General features: G+C 36.9%; 1 protein-coding gene and 1 long non-coding RNA gene across 6 annotated transcripts in view; one reads left to right on the forward strand and one right to left on the reverse strand.

The window, feature by feature from the left end:
* Positions 1-2,887: 2,887 nt before the first annotated feature.
* The window catches only part of LOC111611189, a 99,369-nt gene continuing 82,051 nt past the window's right edge, over positions 2,888-20,205 (reverse strand). For 2 of the 5 annotated variants that reach the window (XM_023347008.1, XM_023347006.1), the window contains exons 3-6: positions 7,240-7,295; positions 6,765-7,127; positions 4,153-4,515; positions 2,888-3,865 (exon numbers count right to left, since the gene is read on the reverse strand). In XM_023347008.1, the coding sequence (XP_023202776.1) occupies positions 3,702-3,865; positions 4,153-4,515; positions 6,765-7,127; positions 7,240-7,294 (945 nt within the window). In that variant the 5' untranslated portion in view covers position 7,295 and the 3' untranslated portion in view covers positions 2,888-3,701. Of the gene's footprint in view, positions 3,866-4,152; positions 4,516-6,764; positions 7,128-7,239; positions 7,296-8,299; positions 8,620-20,205 lie in introns of those variants that run through there. The other 3 variants (XM_023347010.1, XM_023347009.1, XM_023347007.1) reach the window with 3 other exon arrangements.
* LOC111611221 lies at positions 16,057-17,402 on the forward strand. The gene is made up of 4 exons (XR_002753940.1): positions 16,057-16,148; positions 16,618-16,644; positions 17,145-17,200; positions 17,313-17,402. It is a non-coding gene; the product is annotated as an uncharacterized LOC111611221 (long non-coding RNA).

Below are 20,205 nucleotides of genomic sequence, written 5' to 3' on the forward strand. Positions count from 1 at the left end.
TATTTAATTTTAAAATATATAAATTCAATTATGTAAATATTAAATTTGTGAATTTTGAAAAACAGATACTTCATTTCTTCTGAATTATTCTGACTTGTTTGAAAGTTTAAGAACAAAAACAATTTTAACAGGTGACAGATCTCTGTCAGAGACATCAGAGAAGCTGAAGAGAATCCAGCAGAGCTCTGATTTTATTTTTATTCAGGTTTTGTAGCCATTGTCTAATATGTCTAACAATTCTCCTCACTATTGAACCACTGTTTAATGCCTTAATGCAGTTTATGAATTTTGTTTATCTGAATCAATACCGTTTCAATCAATCAAGTTGATTTGTTTAAAAGGATCTAAGTTTTGTTTTCTGTTCCGTCTCAGCTTGTCTGAGATATTGAGTGTATTTAACACTAGTTTTTCTATTTTTATTTTTTTTTTCAGATGTTGATACATAGGTTGCCCAGGCTTCCGGTGGGGACCCTGTTTTGAAGAGGGGGGGGTGTTACGGCCCAAGGCTATTCCTTTGGGGTTTAGCATCCCTGCTCCAGATCTTGTGATTGGTGCTGATTGGAAGTGGAGGCAGCTGGCCAGTGTCTCCATGAATGACATCAGATCAGCTTAAAATGCACCACCTTTTTCTCACCAGGACAGCCCTTTTCTTTTTGTCTGTCAACCTCTCCTCTTTTTTCCCCTTTCCTCTCCAACCAGTTATGACTTTTGTTAAATAAATCCTATTTTAAGTTATCCCACGCGTTGCTTCCCTTTCATTTGTTATGGTACCAGAGCCAGACCATAACAATGACTAAATGTGGTGTAAATCACTTTGGGGTCCTCTGGACATCATAAAGCACTGTACAAGTACAGGCCATTTACTGTCTTATCGCTGTGTGAAATGCTTTTATTTATGAATTTCAGATAGAACAAGATTTAAGATTCCTGTTTGGCGAAGACACTGCCAACAGATTTTTGGAGAAGTGGCCCACCAGTCTCAAATCCAAGGTTATAAAGGAAAGCCATGGCCTGGTACCTACCACTGAGCTCTTGGATTTATTGCGGAATGCCGAGTTGGCTGCTGAGGCTGAGAATGGTATGTTGGTCCTCTAGATAATTGTGACAAATTCACATGTTAGTGGGATGATGGTAACCTGTAGCTGTTGGTCTGTAGGTTGGGATAGTGACATGTCTGCTATTTTGCTTCTGCTGCATCTGCTACCACCATCTGCACAAGGACGAAGAGGCCGGGTAAGATGTCTACATCTCAAGCAGTGGATCACCTCATCAGATTTCTTAAGGTACTGCTAAACAGTTGTTTAAAGATTAAACAAAGCATAATTCAGTCTCTTCATTTTTACAATTCAAAATTTTATTCTGTCTGATCTTCATTCAGAAATTTGTCACTAAATACTTTTGTCATGTGTTTATTTATTTTTTTAATGTAGGTTGGAACCAGTGTACAGAGGCATCTTGACAAAATCATGCAACATTCCCAGCCCTACCTCCTTGCCCAGGGATCCATCCAAAGCAGTATTCACACATTCTTAATTGTGATTGACAACTGTGCTATTCCATGTAAGGCAACATGTTCAGTTGGAGCTCTTGATGAGCTCTTCAAGGCCCATTATGTGTTTGGTACGTCATACAGTGCTCCCTTGACCAACTTCTTCACTTTTCTCCAAACAGTTGTTGTGTTATGTTTTTTCACACAACTGAAAACTTCTCAGTTGATGTGATGCAGGACATTTTTGAAGGTTTTGGCCAGTACAAGTTTTTTAAAGAACACATTACATTGGAGGAACTGAATTTGAGAATATTAACTTTTGACTATGGATTCATGGAAAGGAACAGCAGGCCAGTGGCTGTGAATTTATGTGGAGAATCGAATGATCTGGGACTAAATGCAGTTCAATCAGGGTGCTTGCTGAAGAATGTTCCTCTCATGTTTGGAGATCTGGTAACATCTGATAATCCACACTGGGGCCTCCTCCTTTTACTACTACAAATTGTAAATATTGTTCTTTCTCCAATGTCTGTGTGTATATTTAAAACATTTGATTGTGGATCATCACAAACTGTTTAAAAAGTTGTATCCACAGAAAAAACTTTTACCAAAGCACCATTTTCTCATCCATTATCCTAGGTGCATTCGGAAAATTGGCCCTGTACTTCATAGTTGGTGCATGCGCTATGAAGGTAAACACAATTTTTTTAAGAAACAGTTAAAGTCATTTAAAAACATTACCAAAACACTCGCTAAAAAACATCCAAATTATATGGCACATGTTTGGGAAGCTTCATCAACTTTTAATCGATTGGACATTGGACCAGGGAAAATGGTATCTTTAAACATGGTGAAAGGAGGTTCTGACATTTCTGAGGCAGTGCAAGTGTCTCTTGCGGTTCAAGTTATGAAAGTGAACTGGGCAAAACACAGTGAATTTATTTACCCTCCTCTTCTGGTTATTTGTGCTAAAGTTGAATCTGAAATGCCAGATCAAGTCTGTGTTCATAGTTAAAGACAAATTGTTGCTGCTTACATTGCCTTTATGTACAGTAACATTTCATGAACATTTTCATGCTTATGAAGTTACTAAAATGCTGCAAGGTTTTGTTGTGTTTGATGTCAACCATCTATGTTATCTGAAGCCCTTTGACATACAAATGTCATATGAAGCAAATGACACTGCTCTTTTTGTTGTCCCGTATTGCTGTCTTTGGTGAACATTGTTTTGAAGATGGTTAAACTGACACTGTTACAGTAATTATGTCACTGGATCATAAAGTTGAATAAATGTTGTCACTGTGAACTTAAAACTTTGATTATTGTGATTGGTAGATTTTTATGAATGTATATGTGTAAAAAAAAAACTGGAGAAAGGAAAAAAACAACACAATAAAGTACTTTTTAAGTAAATTTAGTGTAAAAAAACAATATTACTCTGAAGAGTGTAAACAAACAATAGTGTTAAATAATTTGACTCACTGACTTGTTGATTTTGACACTGAAATGAATAAAATTAACTCTGAAAATTTGACACTTGCTATAGAGTACATTTTACACTATTTTCGAGTGGGACCAAAAATTATCTGAAACTGTTAAATTCAACTCTATAGGTGTTAAAATGACACTTCATTTATAATTGTGATTCCTCTATGTTTTTACTATCCATTCTACTGTGTTTATTTCTGGGAATAAAAGCTATAAAAATACTCTGCAGCTGATAATCACACTTTAGAAAAAAGCAATAAGGATAATTAAGACAGTAAGATTCAAAATACACTTTTTACAAAATTATGTACATTAACATTTCCATTGTAAATAAACCCAAAAGATAACATTCACACATAATTACTATGTAAAAATATTCAAGAATAATTAACAGAGAGAGAAGGGTGTGATTTAAGGGTAGATATGAATAAAAATAAGAACATTGAAATGCTTGTGAACTTCAACCTGTGAAGTGACTTTGTGAAACAGTAAGGCTAAAGAAAGGAAACAATATACAAGCATAAACATACATAACAATCAATTTTCCTGTAGCCACATAAATGATTCAATGATTAAAACTCCTCAGCAGAACCTGATGGCCTGCAGAGGAGCTGATGCAATCATTGCAATCAAGTTGTTAGAGCAAAGTCACATTCAAGTCATGGAGGTTGTTGAGCTCTGAGGATCAAGGTTGGGATCTCTGAACTAGAACCGTCCTTAACACTCACTGTGAGTTCGGTGATCTGTTCATCTTCTGCTTTGTTAAATAGAGACACCAACCAATAATCAGTGCAGCGATCAGAACGGCTACAATAATCAGAAATGCTACAACAATCAGTCCAACATGTTTGTTTCTGCTTCCATCTTCTTTTCTTTCCTCCTCGTTTTCTGTAAAACAGAATCAGAGCTGAAGGTCAGAATCCATTTCTCTTCATCTGCTGCTCTCAGACCAGCTGCTTTCTGCAGCAGCTTTAGAAAAACATCTGGTCTGACAGGTTCACTGCAGAACCAGAACCACATCTGGCCTTAAAGGGATATTCCCCCTTAGATTAGCCACAGCCCCCACAGAGACTCTAAAGACATTTTCACCTTTAAGAAGATTCACTGATCTGAACATTAAAACACTTTATGCAGCTTCCTTCTTTCACTGGAATATAGAAACTATGAAAACTCACCTGGAGGAGGCGCTACATCCAGGAAGACGATCCAGATGGGGTCAGAGATCAAAGCGCGTCTCTTCCTGCCAGTTGCTTCTCTCTGGAAAACTCGACACTCGTATTTTCCCGAGTCGCTGGTCGTCACGTTGCTCAGAAGCAAAGACACGTCTCCGTCCTTCATCCGTCTGTCCTGCAGCTCCACCCGGTTCCTAAAAGATGGATGCTGGTTCTCTGGGTCAGGCTGCTCATCTCTGAACAGGAGGACATAATCTGGTTCCAGGTCCGGTCGGGTCCACTTCACAACCACAGCAGGTTTGTTGTTGGGGAGTCGGCATGGCAGAGAGACGTTCTGTCCAGGAACAGCTGAGATGTTTTTATGAACTACAGGACAGAGAAAACAGAGCAGAAAGGTCAGAGGTCAAAGTGAACCGGTCCACTTCCACAGCAGCAGCAGAGACCAAGGGGAGACACTGGACTCTGACCTGGACTGGAACAACAGATCTGGACCTTAAAACAAGAACTGTTGTTAGAATCAGAAATAATCTGCTTCAAATTATCTAACAAGGATTCTTGTTATTTGTTGATGAATGTATTTTATTCAATTATTCAAACTTTTCTGTTGGTTTAATCCTTTTATGATTTAATATATTTTAATCATCATAATGAATGAACTCAAACACAAGGCTGACATGTAGAGTTAAAATGTTTCTGCTTGAGTTTCTACTTTCTGTCCTGCTGACAGTTTGATTTTCCTCATGATGAGAACAGAAGCATCAGGATTTACATTCAGTAACTTTTCACATAACAGGAATATTTCTGACAAAAGTCCAGTCCTTTACATCAGTGATCCCCAAACCCCGGTCCGTGGACCAATTGGTACCGGGCCGCACAAGAAATAAATATTTGCGTTTTATGTATTATTTGAGTCTGGAGGATCTTTTATTTTGAAAATACTTTAACCGGATTCTCTCGGTTGCGTCTTGCGCGCCAACGTTGAGCCACAAGCAGCAAAATGAGTCAGAAACAGATCAGATTCTTTGGAAAGTTTCTTTATGAAGGGAAAAGGCCCAGAGAAGAGACAGGAGGATGGATTTATCCCGGCAGGTGATTCCCACAGTCCAAGCTCTGCATGATTTGGTGACCGGATGTTAATGAGGCAATGAAGCTTCAAACTGCTTCGCCACTAGAGACCAAGAACCCTGAGCATCAGCAACACTTCCGGTGTTATTGTCTCTCATCTCTCCCAGATGGACCGTCTGGCTGCAGAGAAACGAGCTCAGGGCTCCTATTAGTCGTTATTGTGAGTTAAAATTTTCACGAAAGTAAAATGTTTGTTTTTGTGGCACATCTGTATCTTATTTTGAAAGGATACGTAAACGTTACCATAGCGACCAGAGACAGAAACCGTTAGGGCAGCGGCCGAGACGAGGAGAGGAGTAGAGCTTTAGGTCTGGTTCACACGGCACGATTTTAGGATTGTTGGCCAATTTTCCAAACCTCTGTGACCACAGAGCCGATAAAAGTCCAACAGGTTCGGTCGGTTCGTGTGTCCAGCCACACGGCAGGAGCAACACACCACACTAACCGGTTCCAGAAGAAAATCCAGTAAAACCCCCAACATACCACACATGAATTTAGAATAATCAAACATGGATGACGATGTAGAAGCAGCAGTGATAGTTTGTGGCTCATTTTAAGAGATAAAAAACGAAACAAAATGAAAAGGCGTTTGATAAAAGATGGCGGGAGCAGCAGCTCTATTTGCTGCTCTATGATTTAAAATAACTATGTTTTTTCATAGTTAACATTTTTAATTGAATAAACATCCATGTTTATTAAGCACATGATAGTTTCCACATATCATCTCCGTTATCCGGTTGCGCCATGTCAGCTGTTTGGGATTCTCCTCCTTACGTCACGGCGCTTTCTGATTGGCTACCTGTCACATTCAACATTCAGCAGGTTGCCTTTTCGCTCCCAGTTAGGGAAACCAGAGTAAAAAATGTAAAATTGTGCCATAGGAACTAGGCTTTAGCTTACATACCAACATATCTAACAACCCCCCCACCCCCCCCCGCTTGCCCCTCTCCTCCCATGTTATCTTCAGTTGTCATAAAAATCTATAAATATATCAAATATGCCTTAAAAGAAATTTGACTTTGTAATGAAGCACCTTGAAATTAGGCCTCTGTCTCTTTAAAAATTCCTCCTCTTCCTGAAACTCCACCTTCAGGAAGTCATCAGAATAGCACTCCTCTATTAAACTTTAACTATTTTTACCAGTGTTGCACTGAGTAGTAGCTCCTATAATGAGATCAGCTGATGTTCCACCAGATGTTTGCTAATTGCTGCCTCTGAAGGAGCTGAGTGGGCTGCTCAGTTTGGAAGCTGCAGCTCTGAGGAGGAGCTGTGCCTCAAAGGCGGGGCTAGGTCCACCCAGGCATTTTCAACAGCTGTATGGATGCCATAGAGATTAAATGATTTCTCAGTCATGCATGAAAGAATCAAAACAACACTCCAGGTATGTTTTTGATCAGAGTATAACATTATAACATGATGTTAAGCTCAAAAAAGTTGATTTTACATAATACCGCCCCTTTAAATGTTTGTATGTCGCACCATGAACTCACCAGTAACGTTGAGTCGACATCTTCCAGAGTTGAATCCATCTTCAGTTGTCACGTCACACAGATACAGACCAGAGTCTTCAGTCCTCAGTCTGGACACATGGAGTCTGATTCGTCCTTCTCTGAGGACGTCTTTGTCAATCTGGACTCGTCCTGAAAACTGTTCATGCTGAGAATCTGGAATCTCATCACCATCTTGATGAACATATATTACCCCTGACTTTACTGATGATCTAAATTCACAGATGATGAACAGTTCCCTCCAGGTTCCCTGAGTCTTGGTGGTGAAGGTCCACTCCAGAGTGATGCTGTGGTTCTCCTCTGCCTGATAGCTGCTCTGTGTCACATTCACTACAAATGTTGCTGCTGAGGAGACAGAGAGGGAAAGAGAGGAGCAGACACACTGAGAACTGGAACATGGGAGTCTTTCAGCTCCATCTAGAGAGCTTTCTGTCACAAAGACAAGATGGAGACTGACCACAGAGACATGAGCTGAGGATGAGGAGCAGCAGGATCCTGGAGATCATCTTCATCCTGAGAGAGGAAGAGGAGGAGAGGCAGCAGAACATCAGGAACATCATCACTAACAATACAAGGAACATCTGGATTCCTGCTACAGAATTAACTTTATTTAGAAACAGATCAATACTGCCACCTTGTGGTAATAAAACTATACAGCCGTCAGACAACAGAACATGTTTTTATTCTCTGCTCCTTCTGAAACTTTTATTATGAAATATTTTATTTAGATTGTTTATATCTAAATAAAATATTTAGATTATATTCTCTGAGCCTTCTTGTAATTTTGATGATTATTATTTACAGACAATTAGAAAACTGCATAAGACCAATAAAAACATAAATATCCTAAACAGAGATATCAGGTTTCTGAAAAGACTTTTAATTTCTATCCAGTCAGTTTCACTTTGGACTTTAATCAACTTGGTTTCTGGTTCTCTTCATTCTTCCTCCAAACTCTGGAACCTTCATTTCTGAATGAAATACAAACTTTACTTTCATCTGAAAACAGGACTTTGACCCACTGAGCAACGGTCCAGTTCTTCTCTTCAGGTAAGATGTTTGTATCTAGGATTGTCTCTGGTGAATCCTGTGTGAAGGAGTGAACTGAGTCTGCTCTGAATCCAGCATCAGTTCACTCCTTCATCCTTGTGAAACGCATCGAAATGTGAGAGAGGTTTTTAGACAATCCTCTCCAGGCTGCAGTTTTCCCTGCTGAACATTTTCCACATGTCGTGGTGTGGAGAACAGGATGGAGACACATCCTGTCTGAGTTTGAAACCTGAGACATGTTGGACAAAAGTGTCAAACCAGAGACACTAAACTTTCAGCTGCAAGAAATAATAACAAGTTACAGAAGATTAAAAGTTATTATTACAGATATATGAACTGGAAAACATGGTTTCAGGACTGAACTGTCGTGTTTTACACTTATTCACAAGAAACGTGTATTTAACTAAAAGGTTTTATCCAACTAACTCTAAATTATAGACAAACAGATCCACATAGAATAAACTTACTCTGTTAGTTTTCTTCTTTATCAGCCTCCATATTTTGTTGCTTTGTCAACTTTTGTGTCCAGGTCTCTGCATAACGTTGCTGCTGATCTCTAAAGCTACAGACCAGATCTAAACTAACAGACAGACAAATAATTTCAGTTATGCTTTTTAGAGGCGGTCGAGGGATCAAACTCCTACTCATTTTAAGAACCCCTCCTAATGCCGGACATTCTTTACATTCATTACTGTCTCCCTGTTGCAGAGCATAAAGCCGGACTCGTCCTGAATCAGGGAGTGTCAATTCCTGCTCCGTTAGACTCTGAGGAATGAGTTGCAGTAGGAGGAGGAAAGCAAAGCCAAGCAAAGCAAAGCAATGCGAGCGGAAGCGGTGGAGCTGAATGATGTCAGTCGTGAAAGCTGCCAACAAACTTTGATTTGATTCCTCAACCCTCTGTTACTGGAAGCGGAGCTTCACTCCGGCGGCGTGGGAGGAGTTAAACACGTGACTCTGCCCACAGCTCAAATCACACCAGCAGTTTTACTTTTACTTTTGATGTTACAAAAAAAATTAAAAATTAAAAATACCAATCTTTGCTTTATTAAACCCAAACCCATAAAACATTGCTCATCATTTCTCTTCAGTCCAATCCGAAGGTCAAATTTCTTAATTCAATTCAGTTGATTTATAAAACGCTAATTTACAAGACCATTTACAAAAAAGTCATTTCCATTCTACTTATCAAACAACGTAGCAATTTAAATGTATTAAAGTCAGTAAAAAAAACAAAAAGTTAAGTTAACCGAGTTAAAAATGCAGAATGCATCAAGTCATTGACTCGTCATTGACTTGACTTGTTTATACGCTTCTCCCTCTTCAAATTACTTTAACCCTACAATGACTGAATTTATCCATATTTTCAGGGGGAAGCTGGTGGAACCAACATGTACATTTGCTGCTTTCTTTCTTGTTTCTTTCTTTCTTAGACTAGGAGCACCACATAATGAATAACCTCGCTGATTGAACTCTGAAATGAATAAAAAGTCATTCAGTTAATCATTCAGTTACTCAGAATCAGCACAACATTGACTCTTTCCATCTTTAAGATGACTTGAACAAACTCCTCACTGTTGAATCCGTGGTGTTGGCATCACTTTATTACAAATGATAGTAAATAATTGGAAATGTAGAAATATAATTCTACCAAGATAGAATTTAATCCTCTATTACCGGACACAACTGGAACTCCATAAAGTCTCGTAGCAAAAGTCACATTAAGACACATTCAGAGCGCATCATGCTAAACCGATCCTCCGCACAAAACCATCCTCTAACGTTTGTTTATCACGTCAGAATTTTAACAAGAAAGAAAAACACAGAGTACAACCGGTAAAATTGTTGTGTTATTAGATGCAGGTCACAACAGTTGGGAGTGTACATTTTATCTTTAGGGTTTTATGTAACACCGTAAGCTACATTATTGTTGGTGAATAATATCACAGTGAACACTGATCCTAATCATCCATCACTAGTGGATCTGCTCTTCTCTTGTTCCGCAGCCCCTGGATGAACAGGAACAATTGATGTTTGTTCGTTCTGTAGGACACAATTTCCCTTTAAGGAGAAAAAAAGTCAAAGTTTAGTTTGTTTTACATTGTTGTTTTTCAGCACACGCAAATGATAGAGCGCTTAATACATTAAAATAAAAGTTGTTCATTTACATTATATTCATTTAGACCAAAAAGGAAAGTTATTAGTTATACTCTAGAATTCAGAGTAGAATTCAATTTTTAACGAGATCCAAATATTTTTAAAGTTTTGACCAACCTTAAAGTGTCTTCAGCTCGTGGAGTCGTTTCAGTGACGTTAGCGATCATGGAGGGAAACTTGCTGCTGCTGTTCTGCTCGGTCAGAATGTTGCTGATGTCAGAAAAATCTGCTGTCATGTCATGAGCTGAAAAAATAAAATAAAATTAACAACCATGTTTGCAAAAAGAAGTGGCAACACCGAATTTTCACTTAAGACTTACAAAATAGTTTCATGATTTTGGTTATGCCTGTAGAATTTAAACTGAGGTAACACTGAACAATAAATCGTTGGGTAAATAGTTTGAAAAAGAGAAGATATTAAAGACACGCTAACCTAAATGGCTACAAATGCAACCATTGCTGAAAATGAATCAAACTCATGTAACTTAGTGTAATGTTTCACCTCTCTGCAAAACTTTTGCGTCACTAAGCTTTATTCTTTTTAAACCCTTGCTATTTGATCAGTTTGATTTTAGAAGGGGAACAATGACATTTTTTATATAACAGAAACATAAAATTTACTCTTTTTACATCTTTAAGATGACTAGAACAAGACTCACTGTGTACACTGAGGGCGATGAGTTCAGCCAAAAGTAAGACATTCAGGATTCCCAAACAGACAGCCGCACGGAGGCAGAGCCTCTCTGGAGCTGCTCCAACCTTAACAAAAACCTCAACCTTAGCAAAATTGAATTCAATACATGCTAAATTTCTCTGTAACTTTGTTCTTACCTGTGTGATTAGATGCAGTTTTTCCAACAGGTTCCATATTGACGTAAATTTCCTCCATCGCTTCAGACTCTGTTGGCTTTAAACATTGACTATAAAATCCACAGCAGTAGTGGAACTAAGTGGAAAAAAACTGTGGAAAAGAGATGAGATGTCTGGTGTTCAACAAAACAAAAGGTAAACGTATTTTAGAGATAATGACCAAATAAAGAAATTCATGAGCGCAGATTCATTATTAGTTTCTTAAATATCTTACACAACATAAAATTCTTGAAGGTTTCAATAGTTTCATAAGTTCATATTTGCTGATTCGGTTCTGTATCAATGAATATTTATTTATCCTTTTTCTTCGTTTTCCTTCAGCGTGGTTAATCCTACTCATAATAAACACATTACACTTTTCCATGGGTGAAAAAATAATTGACTCTTTCCATCTTTAAGATGACACAAAATTAAAAATAGTTTTAAATCACGGATATAGGGATGAAAAAATACATCCGATGTTGTGATGTTCTTGCTTCATCTTGCTCCTGCGGATGGCTGTGTCCAAAAATATTTCCTAAAGGCTAATAAATTATTGGAGCAGATGCCCAATAGTTTTACAGGTTTCGTTCTGTCCTGATAACTAGTCACAGCCTTGCTCTCGGTAAAAACAACTGTCATCTTTGTATTTTGCTTTCTAAATCCTCTTTTAACCCTGTTTCTTGTCCAGTAGCAGAAACACTTACATTAAGAAACCACAGGTGTTGAACTGAAATCCTCTTTTAGTCCAGAAAATGTAAAATACCTGAATTGCATTATTACAAAACTTATAAACCGTTGGATCGAATAATTATGGAATTGTACGTATTTATTCATATTTTAAAGATATGTACTTTTAGGACAGCCATCTAGTAAAAACAAGCTGCATGAGCTGGCTAGTACTGTCTAAACCTCAGTCACCATATCTTCTAAAACAGCCATGAGGCAGATCAACAGTTTGACAAACAGTTTGCTTTGTGAAGCACCGCCTCGCTGGGAGGGAATCAAAAGGCTAACATGCCAACCAGGTGCAAGTTGGGCGGGTTAAAGTAAGAGAAACCAGATACTGCATTCAGAGCATGATGAAGACCAGCAAGCAAAATATCAGAGTTCAGGAGATACAAGATAGAAAATTTGACTGAATCAAGACATTGCCCAGAAGTTCAGACTGGGAAGCTAACTGGCAAATTGCTAACTAAGTATGTGGAGCAGGAAAATAGGTCGTATTTACTTTAATTTATGCAAACCAATTGCCTGAAAAGATTCAATTACTGCTACATATAAAAGACAAGTGTAGTTACACCGTGTGATTTTGGCAAACAATATTCTTAAACTCATCCGAAATATTATTCTCCATAAAACTTATTTTATTTTCTGCTTACAGCAGCAGCAGCAATATATTTGCTACATAGATTAAAGATTCACGGTCTCATTATTTGACAGGGTTGTTCTGTTCAAAACCTTTTGGTTTGCTTGAGCAGAAATGGCGTAGTGTCTGGGCATGTTAAAATGTTCAACTTTTACCACCCTAAATCCTCACTACTTTCAAATAGTTCACTTTTTTAATTTTATTTTACTTGTTGCATGGACTCAATTTAAATAGATTAACTTATAAAGCTTTTTTTTATATATCCAAATGTTCCTGCTACTTGTTTAAGATGAGTACAAACAACAAGTCGATGATAATTAAGTGATGTTCGCTTGAACTGTTTTTAAGTCTAATGTTTTATTTTACAGTGAGGAAGGCCGGAGTCTAGCTTTAGCAAATGGCTGAAGGCGTCTGATCCGCTTCAAACTCAGTACCTGTTTGCTCCAAGGCAAAACTTTGGTAAGGTTAAATTTAGTGGCTAAAGAAAGTCAGACGGTTTATTCTCCAATGTGAGAAATCCCTTGAGCTAGTCAGGTTTCTTGTTTGATCAGATCTTGTTAGTCAGTATGATTACTAATTAACGGTTGATTCTTTTGTGTCTAGATGCAACGTAATCATTCAATTCACAATTGAAGTTTTATTATCGGGATGCAGCAGATTAAATATTTCATAGTATATTTCACTGATTCCTTTCATACAGTCTAAACTCCCCGAAAAAAAAGACCTTTCAGAGAAATATAATTTTGATTGCTTTGAGTTTAATGATATTTTACTTAATCTGACTGATATGATCTTCTTTAGCACATACTGATGCTTCACATCGATCATTTATAAGCTTATCAATTACAAGAGGTTTACTGTCTCTTAGTGAACATTAGTGAACAGCATCATTAGGACCAAGGAACAAAAGCTGCAGATCATTTTTAAGGTAACAAAACAATTTACCATTTTGTGAGCAACTCTTGGAGCATGGTTGTGTAGTGAGTATGTTTAATTTTAATTTTTAGGTAAAGTGTACCAATAGCAAACTTAGTCAATGTTATTATAAGTGGGGCTAGTTGTCAGAAGATGTAAGTAAGTCTCGGTGAGAGGGAGTATTTAAGAAAAAATACAAATTCACTGATTTAATTGTTGGTTGATAGCCAGCATATATTTGAATTTGTGCAACAAACACCAAAAGAAAAAGATACTATATAAAAACTGAATGGCTATTCAGTTTGATAAATAAATCAATACATTATATTGAATAAATCAATATAAATCCAAGGGCACACATTAAAACATCAAATCTAAATAAATAATATGAATTATATTAACTATTTTAATGCAGACTGATGGTTCACATTGATCATTTAAAAGTTTTAATAATGAAAAATTTAAAAAATTAGAGGTGTATTATATTTTGTTAGTGAACACACTAAAGTGTGTAAGATAATGTGTGGAGGGAAAGCTGAAAGATACATATGAGCAACCTCACCTGGCCTGTTTAGTCCCTGTCAGATATTGTTCAGAAGTACGTGTACAGATGAGGAACATTTCCTGACATGTATTACACTAGCAAGTGTTACAGAAAAAAAATCTGAGTTTAAATGTATTTAAACCAAGATTTACTATTTTGGAGAAAACATGAAGCAGTGGGAAGATCAGTGTTGATTCAACAGCAAGAAAAAAAAACAGAACAAAATCATTTACAATGATGCCGGGCCAAATTCTGGAAAAGTCTGGACAAATTCTCTAACTGCGGAAAGATAAAAGTTAAATTTGAGCAGCCTCACGTAGGTCTGTATACTGTCTGTCACATATTCTTAAGAAGTACGTGTACAAATGAGGAACATTTACTGACATGTTTCACACTAGCAAGTGTTACAGAAAACAAAATCTATAAGAGTTTAAAATTTAAGTGATGAAGGAAATCACAAACTCATAGTCAGCTCTGACTAATCATGCTACCATAAAATAAAGCAGTAAAACAGTTAAAACTCTAGGCTTTCTGTAGAGGTATGTGTTCAGTCTTACGGGTGCACACACACACACACACACACACACACACACACACACACACACGCACACACACACACACACACACACACACACACACAGATGACAGGTGAGGCCTGTCCGGTATTCTGTCACAAACTCATAGTCAGCATGAGAGAGTCGGACAGATGGCAGGAACCCTTTTCCCGCGCAGATCCCGAGCTGATAATCGATGACGGTTTGAAAATCTGTTTTCCGGAGACATAGAGTTTCCTTGCAGGCCATCTGTGTTGACCCTCAGGTCAAGAGAATCGCCTACCTAGGGTTTTTTTTTTAGCCCGCACACAGATGACAGGTGAGGCTTGTCCCGTATTCAGTCACAAACTCATAGTCAGCATGAGAGAGCCGGACACACACGCACAAACACCAAATGGCTTAGTGAGAAAAACCGGAGGTAACTACAACATTCTATTTAAATATACTATATTATTATATTATTCTCAATTATCTAACACTTATTGTTTTTCATACTTTCATTGTATTATTCTTAAAACTCATAATGTTTTTTCATACTTGTACTATTTTTAAAACACATAGTGGGAATAACAGTTGTCGTAACAGGTGTGTGTGGGGGATGGGTGGGAAAGGTGGGGGAGGGGTGGATATTAATAGCAATTAATGATTAGGGTCATAAATCACTCATCCATCAAACTCCGATTAAATTTTGACAGAAGGGTGCCCATATCGTCTCTCTGAAAATGAACCAGAGGCATGCTGGGAAATATAGTGACAAAACTGAACTGAACTTGAGATGTTGCTGAGTAAACTTGGCCTGCAGTGATGAAGGAAATGAGATCATCTGATTTAGTGTAGAATTAAGGTTCTTCAGCCACATAAACTGTAAAAGAGAAATGATGAATAGAGACAGTTTCTCTTCTCCTTTGTTGAGGTTTCTGACTCAGCCGAGTCAGAGCTGAGTTCTCTTTGTGCTACATAAACTTTGTTTATGTCACTTGATGACACTGGGAACCTAATGTCCCTGTGGTGAAAACATGAGGTGAAGTGTATCATCTCCCAAACCTCATGATAAATGTTTCATCTGTAGGTTGGAGATTAACAAGCCTTTAATATAAAACCAAAAGTTAGATAATATTGTTTCTTATTTATTTATTTATTTGGTCGTATTACTTTCAGCATAAAATAGAAATACCAAAGTATTAACTTTTCCTGGTTATAAAGTCAGAGAAAGAATTTCATCACATATATGGATGATTTAACTCTGGTTGTCACTGATAATAGATCTATAGATCTATAGATTCACTAACTGTGTGAACAATCTATTTTTTATGTTAATCAACATGAAAGTGAATTATTTGTTTTAATTGGAGAAATGAGAGAAAACTGTATTTTTCTGTTACAAACAGATGCAATAAATATATTTGGTCAGCAAACATGGAAACATGGAGGATCTGAATGAACTCATTCAGTTCAATGAATCAGAAAAACTGATTCCTCTGAGAATCAACAGATCAACTGAACTCTGTGAGAAAGAAGTCTGTTAAATGAAACAACAACTAGAGCAAACATCTGGTTTATAGCAGCTGATCTACTGATTCTAGATCTATAAACCTCTGGAATAGATTTTATTGAACTGAAGTGAATCAAACTGATTCTAATCAGAATCCAGATTCAGTTTTCAATGATCAGAGAATTTCTAAAAATTAGATAAAACTCAGGTTTCAGTTTAAAATGTTAAACAAACATGTTAGAAAACAGGAACAAGCTGGTGGTGAGTTTATGTCACAAGTTTGCTGTTCATGAATCTGAGAGCAGAAACATTCAGAAACTGAAACGGTAGAGCAGCAGAGTGTTTTACTGGTCTTTCCTTCACATTGCAACATGAATCACACTATAACAAAACGGCTCTACAAACTCTGAGAAACAATGAAAACAATCCAACCAGATAAGTAAGTATATATTACTTTGGTTTACATTTGTTTAGACTTCAGTTCAGTCAATAGTTACTAGTTATCAATAGTCATATTGATATTTTTGTAAATTTTCCTGTTAACTAAGACAATAACATAAGTAATAAATGTTAATGTATCTGAGAACAGATCAATAAATCAGTGGAATCAAAGTGATTTTAATCTGCAACAAATTATTTTCATTCCTGTCCAATTCTTGAATTGTAAAATGTTCAAGTGCTGGACCAATTAATGAAAAATAAATTAATATTTAGTCTAATCTCATTGATTTAATCCAGAGATCTCAGAATTTTGAAGATGTTTGGACTTAAAATCTCAACAGATCAGATAAATATGTTTTATTTGATCAAATGTGAGTTGAAAACTAATCTTAGTCCATCAACCGTTTAATGTGAAAGTCGTGTCATTCTGTCAGAATAAAAGCCTTAAACCTGTTTTTCCTCCACAGGATTCAAATTTCAGTCACAACTTAAAGGTAAATCAGCTGATTTTCTGTCTCCTTTAGTTTTAAAAGTATAAACACTAAGAGTCCACACAAATATGATCAACACTTTATCTCAGTAAAGTTTGAATAATGAATTTAAGCTGCTCGTCATAAATTGTCAGAAATGCAGGTTAAATGTAAATACTGGTGAGGAGCTGTAGTTCTTCTAGTTCTCCAGCAGGTGGAGCCATTTCTCTGCTTCACTTTGTTTTTCTTTTTCCCATCAGCAGGAAATGTTGGTGACAAACATCTGATATCCTGACTGAACTAATTCAGTAAATTAGAGATTAAACAGACGAGATACCAGAACAGTTTGATGCAGATTATTTATCATGTGAAACTCAGTGAAAGTTTATTGATTTAACATGTGGGAATATTTTAGATTGCAAGAAGGAAATCCATAATTCACTGTTATGAGTCCAGTTGTTCCTTGTATTGTTAGTGATGATGTTCCTGATGTTCTGCTGCCTCTCCTCCTCTTCCTCTCTCAGGATGAAGATGATCTCCAGGATCCTGCTGCTCCTCATCCTCAGCTCATGTCTCTGTGGTCAGTCTCCATCTTGTCTTTGTGACAGAAAGCTCTCTAGATGGAGCTGAAAGACTCCCATGTTCCAGTTCTCAGTGTGTCTGCTCCTCTCTTTCCCTCTCTGTCTCCTCAGCAGCAACATTTGTAGTGAATGTGACACAGAGCAGCTATCAGGCAGAGGAGAACCACAGCATCACTCTGGAGTGGACCTTCCCCACCAAGACTCAGGGAACCTGGAAGAATCTGTTCATCTACTGTGAAGCAAACACTGATCATGGAGTTTTAGTTCTCTATCAGGTCCATGAAGGTGTTGAGATTCCAGATTCTCAGGATGAACAGTTTTCAGGACGAGTCCAGATTGACAAAGACGTCCTCAGAGAAGGACGAATCAGACTCCATGTGTCCAGACTGAGGACTGAAGACTCTGGTCTGTATCTGTGTGACGTGATGACAGATTATGGATTCAACTCTGGAAGATGTCGACTCAGCGTTACTGGTGAGTTTAAGCTTCAAAAAAACTTTCAAGTTTTTCTGTTATTCAGCTAAGAATTTCTTGCTCTTGTGTCGTTTTGTTCCAAAGTATTTTCTTTTTTAATTTCTGTTAACATGTTTTTATGTTTATTGCGTTTTCACGGCATCTTGTCTGTCTGTTGGTTTCCCTAAAATTTAAAGCCAAAGTCAATATAAAGCAAACATCAGTTTCTCTGACCAAACGTCTCTAATGAGGCACAAATTCAGTTTTTATCTTTTGGTTCTTTCCAGCTTCTTCTGGAATTTTCCATCATCATAAAGAAGATTCAGCGTCAGACAGTCGAGGACGGGTCGGCCTTTATGTTTTACTGGGACTGACAGCAGCAGCAATCATAGTTTTACTGATCAAACATGGATCCAGAACTCTTTAGTGAATCGGCTGATGATGAACTTTAATTCAGTTGTTTAACTCTGAAGCTTCAGGAAGCAGCTGATGGATCCTGAACTCATTTTGGATTCTACTTTGGTAAACAGGAGAGATCATGATCTCCAGTCCTGACAGCAAAACAATCCCACATCATTACTCCTCCACCACTGTGCTTTACAGCTGCTGTTGAATCTTTTCTGCTCATTTATTACTAAGTCTGTAAACATGTTGTTGTTGTTTAAAGCTAAAACTTCCCCACTGGTTTTATTTTTCCCTGTTGCTGTAGTTTTCTAGTTCACTTTGACGTAACTTTAGAAATAATATTATATATGTATAAATGTTTCCAAGATAATTATTTTTAATTAAGTTAGAGTTAATAGTCAATGAAATGATGAACTTTAAACCTGAAGAATAAATTTGGGCTCAACTTTACAATAACAACATTTAATGAAGGAAAAAATGATTTTTATTCATTACTGTATTTAAAGATAATTAAATTCTTGTTTCCAAATCTTTTAAAAAGATTCAAAGTCCTGTACTGTTATGTTTTAATGTTTTGATGCTCATTGTCATTATCATCTGCTCTTCCTACAATGTTTATTCATGAATATTTATGAATTTACTGTAACATTATTTGACTTCATGTGAAGTTTCCTGATAACTTTTCTAAACTAAACGAGGTGAGTCAGGAAGTTTCCCAGATGTTTGAATGTTTCTTCACGTTTCTGTACGATAATGTTCTTGTTAAATGATTGAATAAAGAAATGACCACAGAGAACCAGTCCTCCATCAGATCCAAGATGGCTTCCACTCTGCAAGGTGTCGACTCAGCATCTCTGGTAGGTTCAGTAAAATATTTGTCATTTTTAATCATTTATATTTAAAGTTTCTATTCCTGCAGCGTTTTGCTTTTTTCTGCTGTAAAATCCTAAAGAAAATGATGAGGATCAATAGAGGATGACTTACAGCTCCAATGAGGGAAATATTTAGTGTTTCCATAAATCCTGGTTCTGTTGCTGCTGACCCGTCCAGCTGCAGCTGGCAGTAATTTCAGTCTGCTTCTTCTTTAAAATGTCCAGAATCACAAAAACATTAGCAAATATCTCAGTGCATATTTACTCATTATTATTCAAACACTGTTTTTAGAAACTCAAATGTTTTCCAGGCTGTTTTTGCTCATCCTGATCTGAACTTTTAATTTCTCCTCTTCATGTTTTGGTTCTTAATGTTGGCAGAAACATGAGGATTAAAATCCCACCTGAATCATTTTCTCAGTCCAGCTGCTGTTCATGTTGCAGTTAAATAGCAACATCAGTTCTTATGGTTCAAACTGCAGCAGGAATCATTTCACAGAAAATCCTGTCAATATTTTACCTTCGGCTGAAATCATCAGACGCTGAGTCGGCATCTTCCAGAGACGAAACCGTCTTCAGTCTGAACACATGGAGTCTGATTCATCCTCTGAGTGGGTTTAGATGATTGATTGATTGATTGATTGATTGATTTGTTTTGTTCTTTGAAGCCACAATGAAACAGAGAATTCAGATTTCACATTTTCAATCGTTTCAAGAGTTTTTTTTTTCTATTTGCTTCGATTATTTGGAGACAATTTATTAGATTGTTGTAGTGGCGACTTTTCAGCACTAGAGGGAGAAGCAACGCTTAGTAAAAAGCTCAAATAGAGCTGATCTCAGTTCTGGAAACAAACATCTCAACAGTGAACAACCATCCTGACAGAAAGTCTGCATAAATATGGATTTATTAATAACATGAGAACATTATGAACAGACCAACTGGAGCAGATAAAAAACTTTATGCTCAGTAACAAAGAGCATCAATTAAACAGCTTTAAGACCAAACATCAGAACAGATCAATGAGTCCAGAAAACTTTGAATCAATATTTTACAGTATATTCTAGAATATTTGTAATTTTTCAGAGACACTGGAGGTTGAGTTTATTATCTATAAGCCATAATCAAAGTTACAAGAAAAAAAAGGTTCAGAATATGTGAGTCTATATAATATATGCTAGTTTTACTTTCTGAATTAAATGTTGAACTTTTTAACAAAATTATAACTTTTTGTGCTCTTGTTTATTTCTACAGTGGAATAAAAATAATATATAAA

The sequence above is a fragment of the Xiphophorus maculatus genome, chromosome 14 (genome assembly GCF_002775205.1).
Source record: "Xiphophorus maculatus strain JP 163 A chromosome 14, X_maculatus-5.0-male, whole genome shotgun sequence".
Lineage (NCBI taxonomy): Eukaryota > Metazoa > Chordata > Actinopteri > Cyprinodontiformes > Poeciliidae > Xiphophorus > Xiphophorus maculatus.